This window comes from Zootermopsis nevadensis, unplaced genomic scaffold, assembly GCF_977971745.1.
Source record: "Zootermopsis nevadensis isolate Lab colony 2312 unplaced genomic scaffold, Znev_1.0 Znev_ptg000025l, whole genome shotgun sequence".
NCBI classification, from domain to species: domain Eukaryota; kingdom Metazoa; phylum Arthropoda; class Insecta; order Blattodea; family Termopsidae; genus Zootermopsis; species Zootermopsis nevadensis.
This window is the reverse complement of record NW_028259157.1, coordinates 1,727,712-1,750,639: the sequence shown is the minus strand read 5'-3', so window position 1 is coordinate 1,750,639 and position 22,928 is coordinate 1,727,712. Positions and strand designations below refer to the sequence as shown.

General features: G+C 36.2%; 1 protein-coding gene and 2 long non-coding RNA genes across 7 annotated transcripts in view; all 3 read right to left on the bottom strand.

The window, feature by feature from the left end:
• Positions 1-416: 416 nt before the first annotated feature.
• Positions 417-4,475, bottom strand: LOC147872620 (uncharacterized). 2 transcript variants are annotated; one of them, XR_015537135.1, is made up of 4 exons: positions 4,328-4,475; positions 4,098-4,150; positions 3,832-3,897; positions 417-1,959 (listed from the first exon to the last, which is right to left on the bottom strand). It is a non-coding gene; the product is annotated as an uncharacterized LOC147872620 (long non-coding RNA). The 2 variants fall into 2 exon arrangements; XR_015537136.1 differs by having other exon boundaries at positions 417-1,955.
• An 853-nt stretch (positions 4,476-5,328) lies between these two features.
• On the bottom strand, positions 5,329-7,756 carry LOC147872619 (uncharacterized). The gene is made up of 2 exons (XR_015537073.1): positions 7,041-7,756; positions 5,329-6,939 (listed from the first exon to the last, which is right to left on the bottom strand). It is a non-coding gene; the product is annotated as an uncharacterized LOC147872619 (long non-coding RNA).
• A 4,645-nt stretch (positions 7,757-12,401) lies between these two features.
• The window catches only part of LOC147872618 (disheveled-associated activator of morphogenesis 1-like), a 191,031-nt gene continuing 180,504 nt past the window's right edge, over positions 12,402-22,928 (bottom strand). For all 4 annotated transcript variants that reach the window (XM_087356182.1, XM_087356180.1, XM_087356181.1 and 1 more), the window contains one exon: positions 12,402-19,429. In XM_087356182.1, coding sequence (XP_087212308.1) covers positions 19,091-19,429 — 339 coding nt within the window. In that variant the 3' untranslated portion in view covers positions 12,402-19,090. The remainder of the gene's footprint in view (positions 19,430-22,928) is intronic.

Sequence of the window (22,928 nt, the reverse complement as noted above, 5' to 3'; positions counted from 1 at the left end):
ACACACACTGACTTTTGCGCCTGCATTTTTAGGTGAATGGTCGGGTTTTTAAAGGGAATGGACTATCTGAGGACTTAGCCAAGAAAGCTGTAGCTAGGGGATGCTCTCCGTTTTCTTGTGCAGTCAGTCCAAGAATGCTTCAGTTCAGAGTGGTGTGTGTGTGTGGGGGGATATGCATCTTGTAGGCAACTGCTCACTTCAGCCCTGAAGATGGAGGAGGCATGTTCTTCTGAAGCACTGGTGCCTATCATGGCATCACAACCACAAAAACCAACACACACTTCCATACTCTACGTCCACAAATCAAATCTGAATACAAACGGACGTGGCTCACATTAACTACTAATCAATCAAATGAGGTAAATATTAATAATTCCTAGAGTAATTAATAAATTATGAAACACAATTCCATGGTCTCATTTTATAACCTTTATTCCGGACCCAGAATAAAATTCAAATTACTGAATTTGTGTAAGAGACGGTAAACGACACAAGATCAGCGTATAAAGCAGAGATTACTGAAAAGAATGCAACCCAAGTTCCCCTTCTGAGAAAAGTCAGCAAACCAGAAGGGCACGCCCCTCTAAGACATACTCCAAGAACTTCAACAAGCAACAAATAAAACCACTTCATTATTTCTGATTAAATCAATTTCTCTTCACCATTTTAGTAATATTCTCATCAAAATTACTGAACACCGTATTTCTGATAAGTTCAATGTAATAGGACTCTTGTACATATTTAATAACATCATCCTCAGTATAGACAGACTATTCGGTGGGGGTGGGGGGGGTTTAAAGATGATGACAAAAATCAAACTATTCATGAAAATTACTTTCTTGTTGCTGCATGAACGTTATTCCTTCATCCTCTCAGTTGGTACACTGGGGTCAAGTGGTTTTGCGTCAGCAACAGAAATTTGTCAGAATAACAAAGAAGTTTCAGTTTAAATAATAAATCCAAATGAACAAAAAAGGCAGAATATAAGTTTTGGCATTTTTCAATATTCATTTACTGGTACACGAATCAACACCAACAAATGGGAAAATGTTTCATTACAAAATTATGAAAACGCTCGTTACTTTCCCGCTTCAAACCTGATCAACAAAAGCCAGCAGTTGGATGTCGCAGTTTTACGGCGTGTAAAAGGACCTTACGACCATGAACGAGGCGCTTCATAAGCAAGCCGTGGTGACAGTATTACCCATCACATTCCAGTCAGACAACGCAACCACGGCTCACCGTAGACCAACAACGGAAACCCCAACTTAGGCCAGCGTACATTGTTGTTTCTTATTGTTTTTGTTGTCTTACTGTTTTGTTGTGTTTCATTGTTCTGTTGTTTCTTATTGTTTTTGTTGTCTTATGTTTTTTTGTGTTATTGTTTTGTTCTGTCTCATTGTTCTGTTTCTTATTGTTTTTGTTGTCTTACTGTTTTGTTGTGTTTCATTGTTCTGTTGTTTCTTATTGTTTTTGTTGTCTTATGTTTTTTTGTGTTATTGTTTTGTTCTGTCTCATTGTTCTGTTTCTTATTGTTTTTGTTGTCTTACTGTTTTGTTGTGTTTCATTGTTCTGTTGTTTCTTATTGTTTTTGTTGTCTTATGTTTTTTTGTGTTATTGTTTTGTTCTGTCTCATTGTTCTGTTTCTTATTGTTTTTGTTGTCTTACTGTTTTGTTGTGTTTCATTGTTCTGTTGTTTCTTATTGTTTTTGTTGTCTTATGTTTTTTTGTGTTATTGTTTTGTTCTGTCTCATTGTAGGACCACTGCCACCGGGTAAAAACCCATTTGCAGTAAATAAATAATAATAATAATAATTTCTGCTTTAAGGATACATTTCTGTGTCACTCACCTCGGGCGGACGAGCGGAGAGTAAAAGCGATCCAACTCCTGGATATGCAGCATTTTCAACACATTCACCATCCTCGAGAGATGACGGAGAGACTCGCTGCGAGGGCTACCTGCCACCAGGGGCTACACGTTAGAGGGCACCTACCTTCTACACACACTCCTAATTGTTTGTTACATTCTTTCGGGATCTTAACACAGACTAACTAACTACATGGCTTACGGAACTCGAAGGTTCATCACCGAAAGCAACAAACTTTTAAGAGTTTTTGTAATTCAAGGACGAATTGTCATTTGCGAATACATTATCAATATGTACATATATGTTGATAGTTCTTATACTATTTTATTATTACGTAAAAGGCTAATATCAGTTGTTCATATTTTCAAAATTATATGGTTCTTACTAATGAGAGAACAGTTTTGATAAAGCTGGGTGACTTCACGCGTATCATCAAAACTTTTAGTGTTGAACAGTACACAGATAAGTAACCTAACCTAATCTTACCTAAACGTGCATGAGACCGAATGGCGCATTTGTGTGTATTGAAGGAAAATAAAAACATAACAAGCTAAAGAAATACTAAATGTGCATTGCATTTGAGATTTCTTTCAAATTTTTTTTAATTTTTTTTAGTTTATTTAATGAACCTTAAAGCAGAAATGGTTTACTTATTTCTTCGAAAACTCGTAGAAATAAAAGGCAAAGAGGATAAACTCGCACTGTCAGACAAATGTGGTCTCAATAACTGACTTGTTGGTGCAGGCACATTTCAATAACCGCAAACCTAAGCACTTTAACAACTTTCATGATATAACTTAAAAGGCAGTAGACCTAAAATTGCTCAGCGCAGAAAGAGACTGTTTTCAAAGTCACCAATTCAATAAATCATTTCTAGCATTTTATTTTGTCAAATCAAAATCTTGTAGAAATAACTGCAGTGTACTGAGCACTTTAGCACCGAGGACGAGAACAAAGCCTCAAAAGGAAAAATTCTCAGACATTTTAGAAAAATCCCATAAATACAAAACTAGCAAACACCAAAATATCATAAATGAACATAAGGCCTATGACTCCGATGTGACTTTTAAGCTCATCATTATGCAGTTTTCTTAAGACCCCATCGTCTTCTCTCCTAGGCCCAAATATCCTCCTCAACACTCGATTCTCAAACACCTGCAATCCGTGTTCCTCCCTCTGAGTGAGAGACCATGTTTCGCACGAACTTTGTAACTCTTTCAAAGGACTTATTAGCCACCCTAAGATAATTTTGCCCGCCTGTCTTCTGACGACGAGATACGAACATGTACTTAGTTCTAGCCCCACCTGTCCACTAGCCTCTAGTAAAACTTCTGCGTTCCTCTTTATTGTATTCATGTCGTCCCCCAATAAATTAACATCATCAACAAATGCCAATAGCTGATGTGTCCCGTTCAATTGCAAACCCTCCTGCCTATCTTGGACTTTCTTGATGGCATATTCTAGCGCAAAGTTAAAGAGCAAGAGAGACAAAGCATCTCCTTGTTTTAGACCATTCTTGAAGACTCTGATAAATATTTAAGCACACGAATTTTGCTACAGGTTTCATTTAAGCACATTTTTATTAGACTCACTAGCTTCTTTGGTTTACCAAATTCAATGAGAATATTGTGTAACACTTTTCTTTTAAACAGAGTGGTAGGCTTATCTGTAACTTTTAATTGATGTACTGTCCCATCTTTTCTCTAGTATCTGACAAATGCAGAACATCTGATCAATAATTATTGTTGATCTGTTACATCTGAACCCACACTGATCATCCACAAACTCATCAATAACTGACAGGAATTTGTGTATGTAAATTTTTATTTTAATGGCCTTTTATATCAGTTATATATAATTCATATACTTCATTATGAACAATTGTATTCTTTATTCCATTGAATTTGGTGAAATAGTTCCTAAGATATTATATAATTGTAAAAGTTTGCATATAAAAACTCACCATTCTGCATACTCAAAGCAGCTTCCTCCTACACAGGCAAGCACACAGGATAACTGCTGCACCAAACTGAAAAGGAAAACAGATATAGCAAGATAATTCATTATTTTAACATGAAGGAGTTATATTATTTTAATGGTCCCTTATAACAGTTATATATAACACTTTTACTTCATTATGTCGTAAATGACCTCTCTATTCTGTTGAACTTGGTGATATAGTACCTGAAATATTAATTTTATTGCAAAAGCCTACAAATAAAAAATCACCTTTCTGAATACTCAAAGCTGCTTCCTCCCACACACAGGACAGCTGCACCGCACTGGAAACCAGATATATGAAGATAATTAATTATTGTAACAAGACGCTTTTATGCATAAAAGGAATATTAAGTTACAAGTGTGCCAATCAGATTTTCCAGCACTTATGGCGTTCTCTACATATTCACTTTACATAATTCATCAATTCTTAACAATAACAAATGTACGTAAATTCTTACATCAGTTAAATGTAACACTGTTGTTCCTTGATTGGGCGTATGTCCCACTACAGCGCACTATTTCTTTATTAAAACACACTTCAAACTCGCACAGAACTTGCATCCACCTTTCCTCGACGAAGGCACAAGGCAGAAGTGGCCAAGACTACAGTACCAACATTATACACCTAACAACAGCTAAGGTTACAGTCACACCAACTTTAAAACATCGAACATTAGCTAAGGTTACAGTCCTGCCAACATGAACACCGAACATTCCGTCTACTTTGACGGATGTCAACACTTACTACAAATTACATTACTTGTAAATCCAAATTGTTGAAATGTAAACAAAACAAAAAATGATGTGTAAGTTGAACGATATTCGTATTCATTGGTCACTAAAACAAAAACTTATTCACACTTAATTTGTTTAAAGCCCGTTTCACTAGTAATATGGAAGTGGACACAGTTTATTTATGTCTTTTCACCTGACCCCTTGCAACTTTAACTGTCGCCAACTCTTCCTATGACCTTGCCCATTCTCCAGGTAAGGGGTGGCAGCCCGTCCTCTCGCAGAAGCAGGATGAGCCCCACTTTGATGTTACGTTTTTCAAATTTCCATTTTCCTCGTTGTGAAGCTCATTGAGGTACTCCTTGGACCAACAATGCCAGAAATGCTGCCATCTGCTTAGGCGATTTACTGATACTGTCGTTAGATCAGTTTCTGGCAAAGCTATGAGGGAGTCTCCAATTAGGAAGTGACCTGGGGTGATTGGAGATGGGTCAGAATGTTCACTGGGAAACATTGTCAAAGGTGTGGAGTTGAAACAAGATTAAATTTGAGTTGTCAAGGTAATGAGCTCTTCCAGGGTCAAAGCAGTGTTCCCAACCACTCTTCTGTAAAGGCCTCCCATAGCCCACCAACATGTGGAGAACGCAGAGACAGATTTTTGTACCATGGTACATGATACTGGGTTGCGTATTCAATGTTATACCTGTATTTTAGTAAAGTTCTGTGATGTACAAAAAAGCTAGCAAGAAATTTATTTCAAAATACATTTTATAATACAAGAAAGCCTTCTGCATTATCTTAAGTTTATCTCACGTTCTCTTTAGATGTTTTGTACTGTATACTAGAACTGAATTTTCTACTTCCACACTTTGTAAATCTTTAATGTCAACAGAAATATTTGAATTTGAGCCTGCAATTGGTATCACGTTAGTAGGAGTACCACTTCCCCATTCATCCATAGAGGAGTCTTCAAATGTACTAAGAAAAACAACACATTCACTTTCATATTTCATAAACACAAAATAATACATCACTCTGTGATCACTACATTAAAAAAGGAATATATACATTTATCTGCATATAACACACACCTTTATTTTTGGATTTGAAAATTAAAAAATGAAGTATTTGTGTATAACATATTTATGAACAAAATGTTTTTTAGTATAAGATGTCTGAAGATTATGCAGACAGTGTCAGCATTCATTGTTATGGCTGGTATCTCATGAAACCTACGTAGATGCAGTCAGCTGATGGCCTTTCTTTTACAGCAACAGAAAATGCAAAACTCAAAAAAAAAATTGCTGACACACTCCGTTTATCTGCATCCTTCTTGTAGTTTGTTGGTTTTTGTGAGCTGCAGTAACAAATGCACCCTAGTTAGAGGTAACAACATAAGTTTTAAGCTACAAGCTGTACAAATATGCAGAGAAACAAGGCAAAAGACCTGCAGGTCATAAGTTTGATGTGAAGAAACAGAGTGTTAGAGAATGGTGTAAACATAATGAGAAGTCTAGACAATTCAATGACAGAAAGCAGACATTTCACAGTAAGCAAATCAGCTTCTTTCAAATTGAAGACGAACTCTGCTTATGCCGTGCCATGGGGAACGCATGCAGTTTCTACTTAAATTCTGTAGCTGGAAGTTTATAAAATAGCACAAACATTTAACATTCCTGTAACTAAATTCAAGGCCAGTTATGGATGGGTACAGCAAGGCTTGAATCATTGGCAGCTATCAATTTGTAGGATTACAATTTCTCAAAACCTACCTAAAGAGTATGAAGAACTAATTAATTTTCAGAAATCTGTTATTTTATCAAGAAATATGGCTACCTTCTTTCTCAGATCAGAAATGCAGGATGTACAATAGGTTACTAATGTCTTAAGTGCTATTAAGAAACATCAAATCCATATTTTGCCCGACATCTCAGGATAACTACAAGTTAGTTTTCCAATGCAAGAATAATTGTAGACACTGAAAATGATATGATGATGATAAAGTTCCTCCAGCCATTGATGGTTTTCATAACTGGATTATGCTACCCATTGTAGCTTCCCAATTTCCTCGCGATGCTGGGTTGGCACCGGTCCCATACACTGGTCGAAAATCTCATGAGAAATTCCTTTCCCTGAGACTCGAACCAGAGCGCATTCCGTATCACCGGTCCGAAGCATGATGCCTCAGACCGCGCGGCTACGGCGCGGGACTTTGAACAAAATAATTAATTTGAACAAAACAATCACACAGAGCAAAAACAAATGGACAATCCATTAACCAGCTTCTGCAGATTCTTCATCGGATGCTGGTGAAGAGGTCCAGGACTGATTTCTTCTCCTGAAATGAGATGAAAATCACATCAATCATTCTTATAAATGTCTACAAATGTAACCTTAGGAAATGCTAACATTACAAGATATATGTCTCCCCCATCTTACCTTCTTTAAACGAGCTACGCTGAACACATTCCAGGCGCTGGTTACGATGGCTTTTCCATCTGTAGATATGGCCAGGGAGTTTTGCAAGCTTGTCTCAGGCTAGGATACTTCCACATTTGTATGAGGTTCTGAGGGTAGCCATGGGTGCTAACCTAAAACAAACAAACCAATTTCCATAAGAAATGGAATTAAAAGTAACAATCTGGAATAACCTCCAATGACATGACATCCACACCAAATTCCATGAAAATTTGTCAGCCATTCTCGTTTAACAAGTAATGATGCAAACAGTGACACAGTCAATGATGGCATAAGAGGTGATGACATCAGCTACTGGAGAGGATCATGGATATTGGCATCACTGTGGATTGTAATCCAGCTACCTCACAACCTTATCATGTTGTGTTGCTTACCACCATTTTAAAGGTACATACTGCCTCCATCTTCACATTCCTAGAAACAATGGCACTGATAGGATTGAATACTAGATGAATTGCTTAAAAAGCAGAGTCAAAATCTACACCAGCACAGTTCTCCTGAAATAAAGCACTCCACAGACTATAAAGTAAATATAATCTACAAAAACAAATAGATGTTCCACAGGATGTAACAAGCTGTTCCATCACTGTGTACCATCATAGGTTAGCTGGTGTGGGGAACCCCTTAGTCCGGCAACTCGGGAGGCACTCGTGCCGAACGAGGGCTGCCAGAGGTCGCCCAAGGGCAACCGAGGGCGACCGATGTTCAGCAGGCCAGCCGAGGCCGTCCCCAAACGTCGGCCAAGTCGGCACAACGAGTGGTTAGACTACTCGGCTACCCTGACTGAGGTTTTCCGTTCTTTTCCTCAGTTGTAAAGCGAATGCCAGGGTATAACTTAATAGGGGCACGGCCCGCCACCCTCCCCCCCCCCCCGATCATGGAGGCCATCAGCTGAAGTGATCTTCCCCCCATGCCGCAGAGGCCTTCAGCCGAAACGGCCCCTCCCTCTCTGGGTTCAAACCCCAGAGATCCAACCAACCAAATTCCTTTGGACAACTTGCCTGACGGGATAACCTCCCAGCAGCAGCAACAGATCCCAGTTTGAATGGTCGAGGCTCCCGCCACGACGAAACCCCGTTAGCGGTAGCAAAATTTCCGTTTTTTTTATATTAAGACCGTTTACCATTTCCAGCAATGCGCCTTGAGCGCAGGAATGGTTTCACGTAGGTAGGGACGATGCTTGCGCTTGCGCAGGACTCCGCCCTCAGTTAGCTTTTTGGTTGGTTGGTTGGTTTCTAGGTTTTACACTAGCCATTAATCTAATAATATTCTTTTGTAAAGTGAATATCTTTTTGATGTTTGATGAATTACCCCCAAAAATTATTACACAATTCATTATAGCGTGTAAATAGGCAAAATATATTGATCTGAGTGTGTCAGTGTTGCTGACATGCAACATAGATCTGACTGCAAAACATGCTCCACTTAACTTCGAATATACGAAAATTTTTCTAATATTTCAGGTTTTGAACATTTTTTAAAAACATTATTTTAAAAAACATCGACATTTTTTTAAAGTTCTCTCCGCACATCCTCTCTGCCTGAACCGGTCTATGGAGGCCGTTCTGTACCTTATACGGTCTGTGTGTGACACGGTCCGTGAGGCTGGTGGAACGACTTTCAAATTGCAACACTTTTCGAAATTTTGAAAATATTTAAAAAAATCTTAAATGCTATAAAAATGAAGAAAGGGAAGATTTTCGAAATTTTTAAAAATATTTTTGAATTTGAAGTTTTTCAAAAATTTTCAGTTTTGTACTCATTTTTAACATATTTCAACATTTATTTATTTTTCGGAAATTTTGTAAAATTTCGATTTTTTTTTAAATTCTACGCATCCAGTCTGTGTCGGTCCCAGTCTCTGCTGCACCCAGTCTCAAGTGGACGCGGTCTCCATAATACCTTTATTTCTACAAAACACGAAGGAAATAAATAAAATTTAAATTTTTTCGAATATTTTGATTTTTCTCTGCTTTTTTTTAACATTTTCAAACGTATTAGCATTTTTGAAAATTTGTTAAAATTTCGATAGGTTTAAAAAAAAATTCACTGCCAAACAAGTTCTGCGCCCGACTCAGCCTCTGCTCGCTGTGATTTAAGGGCATAAATACTATGCCAAGAGTCTCGGTATCTGAATACAAACTGTACCTCTGGTAAAATATGGGCTGAGGCAGTTTCAGTATGTATTTCACTGACATCTTTTCCAGAAAATGAAAATGTCCATATGTAACAATATCCTGTAATATGTTTCACACTGAATGCCTTGCCTTCATTTTCTCTACTCCTCCAACATAGACGTATAAAAATAAACATATATTGTTCAGACTCTTCAACTTCCACGATGAGAATAAATGCTGAATTTCCGTGTCATATACTTCTTTAATTGTCACATATCCTACACAATTATTATTATGTACAAAAATACAAAAAGCTTTTGTGTAAGATATTTAAATACAAAGAGGCAAATTAAAAAGCAAGAGACACTAAAATTATTCACAAAATTTACTCATTTTCTGTATCTCTTCAGCATGGTTACCATCATTTACAAACTTTACACTACATACGAGTAGACAGTATCAGTCAGAAAGACAACTCTCCATCACACACACGATCGGCCAAAACAGCTTATTACCGAAATTCCAGTTTAACATCAAATTGCTTTTAATCTCTAGAGTTTTAATGTTCATGTACATTTATTCCAAGATCTTCACTTCCGCACATACTCATGTCCCATGGACTACAAGTATTGAATATGGCTATCTTCAGAGGTTCATGCTGCCTCCATCATCAGACCAGCAAGGACCTCTGAAGCATCAGTAAACTTCTACCACATTGCATGGCTCTACAGCTTGGAAGACAGCCATCTTCATCCTCACCGTGTGAAAACCTCAAACCTGACTATAAGAACTGTTTCAAGACAACATAAAGATGAAATAAGTGACTTTATAAATTGGTAGAACTGTACACTGGGTTTTCCAGTAAGTATAAGTACTGTAACCACCATGTGTCACACGAAACACAATAAAAATGCACTAACTTAGCCTTAAATAAAGAAGAAATGTCACAAAATTTATTATGAAGCCTACAAATTAAGGTATAAATGTCAGTTTCTTTATAAAATAAGAATCAGTTTCTGAAATAGTGACTTTAAAACATATAAATATAACTTTCAACGTCTAAAGGACAAAAATGATCAGTTAAATTTTATCCCATAATATCAGTGTTATATAAGAATAGGAAATACAAAGTCAGAGAAGAAAAACTCAAAGTCAGAGATAGCAGTCACTCCATTTCCTTCATGCACTCTTCATACTGCATCAACTAACACATGCAATTGTCTTTTATTAATACTAATGGCACAGATGTCACTACAACAAATTCAGTCTAAAATTTTGCTCCTTTGCAAAACACAGAAATCCATTTATTGCACAAGTCAATAAACACATTTACTTAGAAAGAGATTCTCAAAAAGCCTGAAAATACGATGGACCTCCCTGTCAAATCTAAGATGCCTTTGAAGTGCCCTGAAACATTGTTTGGATAATGTTGCAAACACAACCACAATAACAAATACTGGAGGACGCTACTTTATAACAAATCATGAGATATTATTTGAATTTTTTGTTCTCACTATATGTGACTTTTAGTAAAAAATTAACTATTATACAATCAGAAACTAATTCTCACTTTGATGTGAACAACCCAGAAACCTACTCATGTGAATTTATGTTGACTGCTATTCATCTTGCAAAGTATTAGCATTAAATATGAAAGAAACACAACATTTTTCTCTATCTAATATATACTAGCTACTTTAAATGTTAACCTAAAGTTCTGATCTTGAAGCAGTAACTAATGTTCCGTGTTATTCTGGATTTGAGCAAGAATTATTCTTGTACATGAACAACTACAAGACAATCCTGTATTAAAACTACCAGCTAAATAACCCTGCCTTTTTTGTTCAAGAAATTCTGTGTTATTCTGCATTTTTACACAAATCATTCTAGTAAGACAACTCAATTTATCGAACCATGAAAATTTATACCTGTTTTTCAAATTATGAACATTATTTTCGCTACCACGAAGAACCAACCTTTGTCTGACAGCCAAACGTCCACTTCTTAAGTAATGAAAGTACAGTATGTAGCACACGCAAAATATGAGGTTAATACTTTATGATTATTATATGTACAATAATTAATTTTTCATAAAGAAAATTGTTTATTCTTAGTTTTCGTTGGTTCTGTAGTTTGTACTGTACCTACACTAACTGCTGCATAATATAAAAATGTCATTTAACACTTTAACAGTGCTTTACAGCAGGATGGTCCAACTTTTTTTCTCGCTCAGGCCAGTATAGTTTTCCTATTGGACTCAAGGGCCAAGAAACCCCTGTCACTATTTTTGCATTATTGTTATCTTTAATAATACTTATTCAGAAATGACAACTTACCACTGCGTATGCTGAAGTATAAATTTTATTTAAATGTGCACGAACTACTACTGATTTGTGTATTATTTTAAATTTGCTCCTGGAACAGTTTGTATGTATACAATTTTTACCTGGGAAACTAACACAAATTATTTGAATTCTGCTATTTTAACAGCTTGTACCTGATACAATAACAATTTGTACCAGTAGAACATGCACCTTATTCTTTAATATCAGTGGCTTTAGTGAGAGCAGAATGTTCTTTTACCAGTGACGGAATATCAACTTCAAAAAAAAATGGGTTTGTGCGAACTAGTAACAAATTAACAAACACTTTTGTGGGCCGGATACGGCCCGACAGTTGGACCACACTGCGTTACGAGATTAATCAGGTAGTAATTATAATAAAAAAGAACACTGTTCTTATTTTTATGACTGTACTGTGTTGTAACTTATGTGAGAAAGATACTAGGCAATTTATCTTGGAGTAAGAAACAAATCTGAATTTTCTGCACTGAAATTAATGTGAACTTCATGTTTATTGTTGCCATCACATAAATAATTCATATCTTTTTGTAACTTTTAATATTTAATGTGTAAGTTATTGTAAACTTTATGATTTTAATCAGACAAGGACCTACATTTCAACCGAAACATGACTAACTTGTTCACTGTCAAATAAAGAAATATGAATATAATTTTATACCTTTTACTTTTTTAACTTAAATAGAAGCAATGGCGTCGTAATTTCAGCCCTGATTTAAGAGAAACCAGTGAAATATAATGGGAATTTCATTTATGATTTACAAATTTTCACCTTCTGAACAGTTTTCATTGAACATTCATAAATTGGAGGGTGGTTGCACTACAAATTAATACCAGAAGAAAACTGCCAGTTAAATAACACTATAATTATGTTGTAGTTCAAACCTGTAACACAATCTTGAATATGAAATATGGTCTGTATATCAGTTGGATACCTGACATTTTTTAACTAAATACAGAATCCAGACTGTAGTCAACATTTCGGTGATTTATAATACATTTGGTACATATCAAATCATTTTCTCTCTCATTCATACAAATGCTAATGAAAGTAGATGATTCGTATTCTTTACAAGTCTTCAACATTTTAATATAAATTACATATGGTAACATAACCTGTAAGAAAGAACTGCATCACAGAACGTGAGACAGTCATGATTCTGAACTGGTTTAAAGATTTAAATGTGTATTCAAGTACTTCTCCAATGAAAGCAGTGATAATGCATGTGCCTGTTCAACATTTTTCAAATTAAATTATAAAATGTGAATCATTTTCTTAACATCTTCCTCTGAAATGAAGTTTTAGTCTGAATTTTCTTAGTCAATAATGCCTCTGAGTCAAATACAATAAAAATTCTTGTTGCTGAGAAACATCAGTTGCCCTTTTGTCTAATGACATATTCATTTAATTTCTTCACTCCTTCCTTGTATCATCTATGAATTTTAGGATTTTTAAAACATTTCAACTTAAGATGACGAACTGTCAAATACATATCCTCCTTTATTCTTTATTTTTTGAATAAAGTGTGCACTTTGCGATTTATCAGATATATCTGAGAAAAATTAAAAGAAGAAATGTTTAATTTTGAAAAGAAAACAAAAAAATACTTGGAGAGTATAAATGTGTATTTACTTCTAATAACTTCTTAGTCAACACTGAAATATTACATTTTAAAACACTTTAACCTCACAAAGAGCTTTCACGGCATGCTGAAGATCTGGCATTTTCAACATATCTCACACTTGACAATGATGAACATGGTACAAGGTTTTAAAACCTTATGAAAGAAATGGGAATGATATTGTATCTTCCCAAGTCAAACTTTATAGACGATGCATCACAGCGTATGCACAGCCTAGCACACTGTGGCGCATCAGCAGCATACAGCTGATGTGTTAACACGAATTAAAGTCCACCTGGTAACATTTTTGTATGAGGTAATGATATCCATTTTCCTGTATGATAGATGTTAAGAGACTTGTAACAACACATCATTCCCAATACTTTTGTGTACGCAGAACGTCAGAAGCTGTGTAGTGACACTTAATTGCCAACAGACTGTTCAAGAGTAAAATAAACACAAGTATTCACATTACATCAGCTACATGGACAACAGTAAAGCAGGGATGCACTGCAAAATTGTTACAAGGGGTTTGCACCAGCCAAGCTATATATCTTTTTCATTTTGGCACATAGAATTATGCATAGGAAATACATATATCAGTACATGGATGTATGTGTACTGATACAATGATATTGACATACTGCCTGCATAATATATTTTATATGTCTACAACGGAGGGTTCAGATAATTAATTGAAAATTAACAAGAAACTTGTAGGGGCCCCCCTGCAGTCCACCATTGCAAGTAAGTGTCAAATTTTTAAAAGAGGATGAGAATGCCAAGTACAGAAGCAACTTTATATAACACAAATCTTACCTTAAAATTTGTTTCCTTAAACTAACTTTAAGTACTTGATAGATTCCACTAAAAGTCACAATGTCCAATATGTTAGTATTTGTGGTTAATACAGACATTATGTACATGTCTAGGTAAAAATGATGACAAATACATAATTCTTATTATTTTTATTTCATCATAATTTCCAGGATGCCTCCCAAATGTTCTCTCCTTTATCAATACTTTTATTTCATTCCAGCTGTTACTTTACTGTTATAATAGTAAAATTATCACCAATGTATTTCTGTTAAAAATTTCAGTGGATTTAAACATGAGGTAAAATGAGGGGAAAACAGAAATGGGAACGTGTAAGAATGGTAATAATAAACATTCCAGTTTAACTTACTATTTGTTTATATGACACTGCATTCAAAATATCTGTGTTAACAGGTCAAATCTATGTTTCGTGTTGAAACTCACACCAATAAACAGGAATTTTTTTTAGTTAAAATAAACATTTGTTTACTGTGAGCGGTTGGGAGTGTTTCATCATGTACTACAAGCAATTCTCTTTCCTTTATAAGATTATTCAAAAGCTAGATAATACCTAATAAAATTCAATATACAACGGAAGCACAAAACACAGACTATAATTTGTTATGGCAGTCTAATTACGTTTCAGCTTTAGTGGGTACGTAACACTCGTAACTCTGTGAACATGTGGTAAGAATCAACTGGCACACAATTAATGACTAATAACTTGTCTTTATGAAAAGTCCCTGATGTGTAAATACATTTGTGACTTCACGTAATTTCAAACACATTCTTTGTTTTACAAAATATCTCCAAGTTAAACACATACAAAATGACATAAATAAAAGCTACTGTTTCATTACTTAACTTTTTTATAAATACTTTCCTTACTAACAGAAAAAATGCAGTCTTGTAATTAGCGACACTCCTACCCTTTTTTAAATGCATCAAGTTATTCGAGACAGTGATTCAATTATGGGCTGTGCAGATTCACATATTTCCCCCAGGGATAAACAAAGTTCTATAATCAATCACACATTTGCAATGTACGTATGCATTCTCAAGTGAAACAATAGCAGTAAAATGTAAAAACTCAGGGTTAATTGTAAGTTCACTGTAACAGCAGTATTTTAATGCACCGGGAAAAGGTCCGTAAGCCTAATGTGGAAAGTGGAGCTTTCTGATACGCAAGTGACAAAGTATTTCAGCGGCGAAAGAGTTACAGGGAAGCAAACAGCTGGTGGTGTATGTCTGCGAGATGATTTGCCCGAGAGAGGGCTGAACTATTGGTAACAATTAGCGGAGAGATGGCAGTGTCCTTTCGTGTTCTTTTACTCTCCTTTTTGAAAACATTGTTACAAAACAGACTGTGGGATACCACATAGTGACTCACTGTAGTTCCTCAATTTTAAGATGCCGTTGACTTAGTGATAGGTTTTCTGTAATAAAAGATGTTACAGCGATTCTAAGACACCATGGAATGCAACATGAACCCTGATTTCAGAAATTTTAAAATGTGAAAAAGTGTGTCTTAAATTTGAGGGAATACAGAATATTTTGAAAGAATAAAATAAGTTGTAACATACTCAGAACCATTAATGAAGAGCATATATAGAACACCTTACACGGTGGTCTAGCGCTGGCCTTGTAATCCTGGGGTCTCAGGTTCGATTCCTGGCGGTGCCCGAATTTATAACTTGTGTTGGGCAAGGCCGTGGTCTAGGCAACACGGAGTTTTCCTCCGGGGGCTTCCCCGGTTTCTCCGTGGCATCCCAACAATTACACAGAAGGCAATGGCAAACAATTTCTGGATCATCTGCCAAGAACGTATATGAACAGGTCCCAGTCCGAGAAAAGGATCGAAGGATCCTGTTCATATGGACCTGTCGTCAGACAGAACACTAAATAAATAAATATAAATATATAGAACAAAGTCAGAGGAATGAAAACTAAACTAAGTTAAACTAAAGTGCACAGACATTTGAAATTTAAAAGTTATAAGTACCAACTGTTACAAAATGTTACTGCACAAGACAAAGTAGTTCCCTACACATTTTTATCTGACTTGCTTCCAAGACAGTGCACACTGGACATCTGAAAATGTAGGTTACAGCAACTTTATCTTATAACCTACTCAAATGTGCTTAGTTTTCATCCCTGTGCCTTGTAGTTCATGAGTAATGTTACAGTAAAATGGCATACATTTCATATGTACACTGTTTTTTACATACACATATGTATAAGCATACATATAGTCAAATTAATTATGATGTACATGTTCTTGAAGGTGGCTCTGTCTTCTGAAATACAGCACTGCATATACTGACAAATGTTTCAGTATAACTTACTGCTTCCATCATCATATCACCACCCTGATGATGGAGGTAGCAATTTCCTCTGGAAAGTCCGTCAATATCTACCGGACTACACAGCGTAACAACCCAGAAGACAGCCATCTTCATACCCATCAAGATGAGAACCTCAAATGTCACTTACATGTTTTTGGATCGCAGTACTGTGTCTTACTAATGTGTAGGCTAGATCACGACTGATCAAACACCGAAGGTGGCTGTCTTCTGGGTTTATGTGTTATACAGTCTGGTAGAAGTTTACCGACATTTAAGAAGTGCTTGCTGCCTCCATCATCACCCTGATGATGGAGGCAGCAAGGACCTCTGAAACATCTGTCAACTCCTACCAGACTACATGGTGCAACAACCCAGAAGACGGACATTTTCAAACTAATGACTGTGAAAACCTCAAATCCTACATGATTTGACACCCTTATAGTAGAACTCTTCCAGTGAGTTGTTCTTGAAATTCCAAAATGTATTTCTGCACATAAGCCATCATTTCTTGCTTTGTAGTTTACAAACTTATATTTTTTACATACTAAGTAAACTGCTTCCTATTGGTGACAGCGCAGTTATTGTACAAAACAAATCTGCAACACTTATTATTGATCTCTTTGACTGAGTGGTATGAAGTACTCGCTATGAATTTCTGCCATTATCCTTCTATTTAAAGGAATGTTTTTGCAGATCTGAAAATAATTTGTTTTGTGTTCAGAAACTTAAAGTTTTTTGACTAGCATTAAAGACAGCAAAACTGGCACAAATGCACTCAACTTGTTTGATAAAACAACGTTTTTCTTACTGTAAGTGTCAGATGATAGAAATTTAAAAAAAATTTAAAACTTAAAACACAGAGTTGCTAGTGGTAACGAAGAGAAAATCTAAACATGGAGCAAAGACTCAATATCCACTATCGTTCTTAGAGAGAAATACCGATTAGGCCATATTTGTACATATCTTTAACTGTGAAATATACTGGCATTTCTCAATCTTCTCCAGGTTTCAGCATGCTAAAATATAGTTCAATACCTTACAGCTCAAACTGTTTAAAACTGTGTTTGGATAAAGTACACATTACAGTTCATTTAAAAATGCAGCATGTTAGCTTTGTTACAAACAAGAAATTATGAATGTGGCAGCAAAAATACTTTGGTTAAAAGACGATTATTACGAGGAAGTGCGTGATCAAATATACAGGGCAGCAACAATTCATCAAGGACACTGCCAAATTATGAAACAGGGATGAACAAGATTTTGCTGTTATTATCACAATTTGATAACTAGTGTTACATGTGTAGAATCACATTTTGATTCGCTGTCGTGAGAACCTCAAATCCCACATTTTAATTTAAACGTTCGCAGAAAGCTCGTATACAAGTCACAGCACCTGGTCGAGAGACACTAACGTATACATATATTAATTCGATATCTACTGGCAAATTTTCAAAGGAATATTTTACAGAAATGCATAAGCAACTCGAAGTAATATTTGACTATTGTTGACATTTGAGGTTTCCATTACAGTTACAGTAATTTATGTCTGATAATCATGACTTTTTTATTTTCATAAAAAATATAAAAGTGAAAATGAAAACCATGATAAAGGGAATAAATTGGCACCCACAGCACCACCGCTGAAGAACAGTGTGCAGCGGAGAATCTGCACACACTACATCCATACGACCTTACGTGGTATTTAACTCACTTCAGTGAATAATAAATACTTGGTGCCCTAATAAAGTGTTTGTACATTCATATCAACAAGTACAGAAGATAAATACATTATACTAATTTAGGAGGGGTTGTATATGTACATTTATATAACATATATATATCTAATAATATGAAAACAGTAAGAAAAAGCACAGAACTTATTTTAATAAATAAAATTTTGTTTTCTTATGTAAGGAGGACAATATTTGAAATGAGATTGCAGTTTTCAAATAAATAAGTTCTTCAAACTTAATTTAGTTAGTGAACTACATATGAAATGCACACTGTGGTGATAATATAAGAGATTTCTTAACACTGAAATGCTATCAGATGGTTTTTACATTCTTAGTTTTTGATTACGACCTCCTGGTATGTTGCTCGATGGCGTGTGCGAATGTTGAAGAGAAACTTGCAGCTCCATCTTCGTGATTCACGGCTGAACAACAAAGACAGAGCTAGCATGTTCCTTTGAAAAGTCGGTACACACTCGGCTACGTTATGTTGTACCCCAGAACACGGTAATCTCAATTCATGCAGCCTTGAAAACTTCAAATCATACAAGTGTTAAATTCTTAAATTTTATTATAAATATAATAAAATGAATCAAGAGAATAGCGAAGAACATGTTACATCAGTATAAACCCCTGTAACTATTGACATTAGTCTGAATGTAATAACTGTGTACGTGAAATTAAAAATTCTTGACCACTTTTGTATCTCTTGTTGGAAACTGATGCATTTCAAATGTAGCTTAGGTCTTGGTAGAAATTCAGAACACTAACAAAGCATGCAAATACTGCACTCTGCTCAGAAAAAACATGTTTCGTAAACCAACAGAATATCACATGAATACGAACACTGAACAAACAGCATCTCCATGGAGCTATAATGTGGAGAGTACAATTCAAACGTCCCCACCTGTCGCCTTCATCAATTAGCTAAATATAAGCCAGTATGAAACTATGAAACTAGCAAAATGACAAACTGTCTATAAAATTCAGATACACTGCACTCTGCATGTCACTCCTAAAATTACTGTTCTCTCCTGTTATTAAGAACTCTCTCTCGGCTATCCTCCCGGTTCAGGCTGTTCATCCGGGGAGGTGAATTCCCATTACTCGTGATTCTGGACTTGCGACTACGTTTGAACTTTGCCATGTCCTCCCCAAACACATCCCCTGTGCGCAGAGCTGAGATGAGATCATCAAATTCTCCCTTGGCATCACCACTGTTCTCATGCCTTCCACTGCCAAAACCGACTCCCCCTCCACCAGCTGAAAGTCCATTGGTTAATCCATTCTTAAGGTTGTTCCCCACTTTGGCAAGTATTCCATCCCTGCTGTTTTTCCGCTCCATCGTCCGCTTCTTCAGCTGCACATACGTACACAGAAAAATATTGACACAAGGATATATGTTATGGTTAAGGTTATGTAGCTTTCTTGTTCTTTATTATAGCCTCAGTTTCCAGACCGGCTCTGGGGCCCACCCAGGCTCCTGTCAAACAGGTAGTGAGGTCCTTTCCCAGGTTAAAGCTCACCCCCATCTATTGCCGAGGTCAAGAATGAGTAGGAGCTATACCTCCTCTCCTCTAAGTGCCAACATCGGTACATAATGGGATGACTTTACTTTACTTTTTTACCTTTCTTGTTACATCACATGCAATGTTTAACTTGACTCTGCTTCTTGTCGTTGCAGACTAGGAAATTTAATGCCTATATCAGTGATTCTTAACCCAAAATTGGATCACCATATTATCTCACCAGGTCACCGCAAGTCTGTGTAAAATCTTAATGACAAAAATTGTTTTCTGACAAAGTAGTGAAGGTAGAGAGGTGACATTTGAAATAACAGGCACGTGAGGACAGAGACAGAAATGTGCACACTAAATCTAACAATCTCACAGTCCTGTGGCCCAATCTGCTGATGAAGTAGGGATGGGCATGATCAGAGAAGAACAGAGGAGAGTACAGGGGAAGGGGAAGGGGAAGGCGACGTTCGGAAACAGGCTTCAGCCAGAACATTACCTGTGATGAAACCACGATCGAAAAATATTTTCAAGCAAATACAGAGCCAAGGTTCACACTAAGTTTGTTGTCTATTTTTATTTTTTAAAAGTCATATACTCCTTATGTTTTATTAAATAACTTTTATATTTTATGTTATTTAGCTGCTCAGCAGGTGGTACCAACCTATGTTAAATGTTTAATATTTGCGTCTACTCTGAAAGCTCCATAATCACATCTGAAACAGCTACTATTACAAATGCATATTATTATTAATTGTTAACTGGTTCTGCTGAAAATGACTACCTTACTTTAATTCAACAAATATAATTAACGATTGTGTTGCAAAAGCTGTAAGTTAGGTCATGGCTAACAAAGGTTGGTTTTCCTCTTACTCTTTGCCTGAAACTTTGCAACCTGTAACTATGGATAATATTCATCCATGTGTCTTATCCACCTGGCCAAGTCACACAGAAACCTGTGTTCTATTCACAGTTCACGCCCAAGAGAGCTGCTCTAACATTTTGTAACTGTCTGTGGTATCCCCCCCCCCCCCCTACAGTTTTACCGAACATTCAACGGTGACTTTTTGTTCTAACAATATAGCACAATAACATTTTCTCAAGTGATCAGCTGCATCACCATCTGACAGGGCTGATCACCCAAGAAAATTTTATTGAGTTATGTCACCATGAAAGCTTCAAATCATAAATGTAGCACAAATATATTTGAAACACAAACAGAACACTGTGCCATTGAAACACGTGCTGCAAGCTTGAAACATACTGAATTCCAACACGCAACACAAAGTACTCAATCACGCAGTTGACGCACAAGAATATCGTTCTGGTTATTTATATTCCACATTTTGTTCATCGATTCAGATGCTTTTCTACAGCCTGCCACACTTTTCCACATGCAACAACTTAATAATCAATTAAAGGTCACATAACCATCCCATTTTGTGTGGAGAATATAACCAGAACTTATTTAATTTTTCATTTCGATTCGTTAAGCCCATTTTGAAATTATGACTCACGGCAGTAAAACCTCTGAAGCCTGTCTAAGTAAAATGAAAAATTTCAGTCCATACCACAATCCATCACATACAAAAATTAAATAGTTAATGATTATATAATTTCTGTAGATTCTAATAATAATACAACACCCATAATTACAGTCTATAGGCAAAATACAGAGTTGCTGGATATTAATGCAAGTGGTTGGTCTTGAAAGTTTGACAACATTTTGTCAGCTGTTTATGCTTCAATGAGTAGTGCCAGGACGGACATAAAATTCACAAGAAACTTCTCGAAACATCTAGCCTCCAAAATTAGATTTTAAACCAAAATATGAGGGATAAGCACCGCTACATGATAATCAGAGCAGGTGATGAGGTAAAAATAGGTTCATTTAAACCTATTAACTCAGAAGTCTATATTTGTTAGCCCTGTGTTTGAAATTAATGTGATGTCAGCGTAATGAATCGATAATGTACGATTACAACTTTAAAATAATTTGATTAAGCACGTAAAACAATTTACCTATTCTGAGAGAGGTACTTCAAATTTCTTTACAAATGTGATGACACACACGTCATCACTTTCAAATGCAATGCGGCTGTACTAATGGACAGGCTATCTCTTAAAAACAAAATTAAATTAATTTATTCATGGTTTATTTAATGACACTTTCATATCTCAGACTACAAAGTGTCAAATAAGAGAATGACAGCGAATAATAAATCGGAAAGAACGTGGAAGGAAGCAGTCATGGCCTAATTCATGATACTATCCTGGCATTTGTCTGGACCATGAAAAACCTGTCAGAATAACCAGTCTCTGGGCTGAGATTTGAACCCCGGACCTCCTGAATATGAAGCAGTTACATAATTTTAATGATACAGGTCGCCAACTTGCTGCAGCCAAGAGGGATAGAATAAATTCTGCTACTCAAGCACTGTAAAACTGTCATGAATCTGAACAAAGTGGCTCGTTGAATTGGATAAGATATGGCTGTCTTTTGAATTGTAGTGCTGTGTAGTCTGGTAGAAGTTTACTAATGTTTCAGAAGTCCCTGCTGCCTCCAACATCAGAGCAATGAGTAATGATGTTAGTAAACTTCTACCGGACTACATGGCGCCACAATTCAAAAGACAGCCATCTTCGGACTCACTGCCGTGAAAACCTTAAAAAATGTGAAGTAAAACAGTAGGGCACAACAAATTTATTTTGTATAAGAACAGATAATTAAAATATGTTGATATTCATCGCCCTGATGACGGAGGCAGTATGACCTCTGAAACGTTGGTAAACATCGACCAGACTACACAGCGCAACAACCCAGAAGACAGAAATCTTCATACTCTGATGACGGAGGCAGTATGACCTCTGAAACGTTGGTAAACATCGACCAGACTACACAGCGCAACAACCCAGAAGACAGAAATCTTCATACTCATCGCCCTGCTGACGGAGGCAGTATGAGTTCTGCAACGTTGGTAAACATCGACCAGACTACACAGCGCAACAACCCAGAAGACAGAAATCTTCATACTCATCGCCCTGATGACGGAGGCAGTATGAGTTCTGAAACGTTGGTAAACATCGGCCAGACTACGCAGCGCAACAACCCAGAAGACAGAAATCTTCATACTCATCGCCCTGATGACGGAGGCAGTATGACCTCTGAAACGTTGGTAAACATCGACCAGACTACACAGCGCAACAACCCAGAAGACAAAAATCTTCATACTCACCGCTGTGAGAACCTCAAGTCTTACATGTTGATATCTCTTAAGTTATGGGAATTACACCATATAAATCTCAAGAATATTAACAGGATAACACACTCTAATAAAACAATAT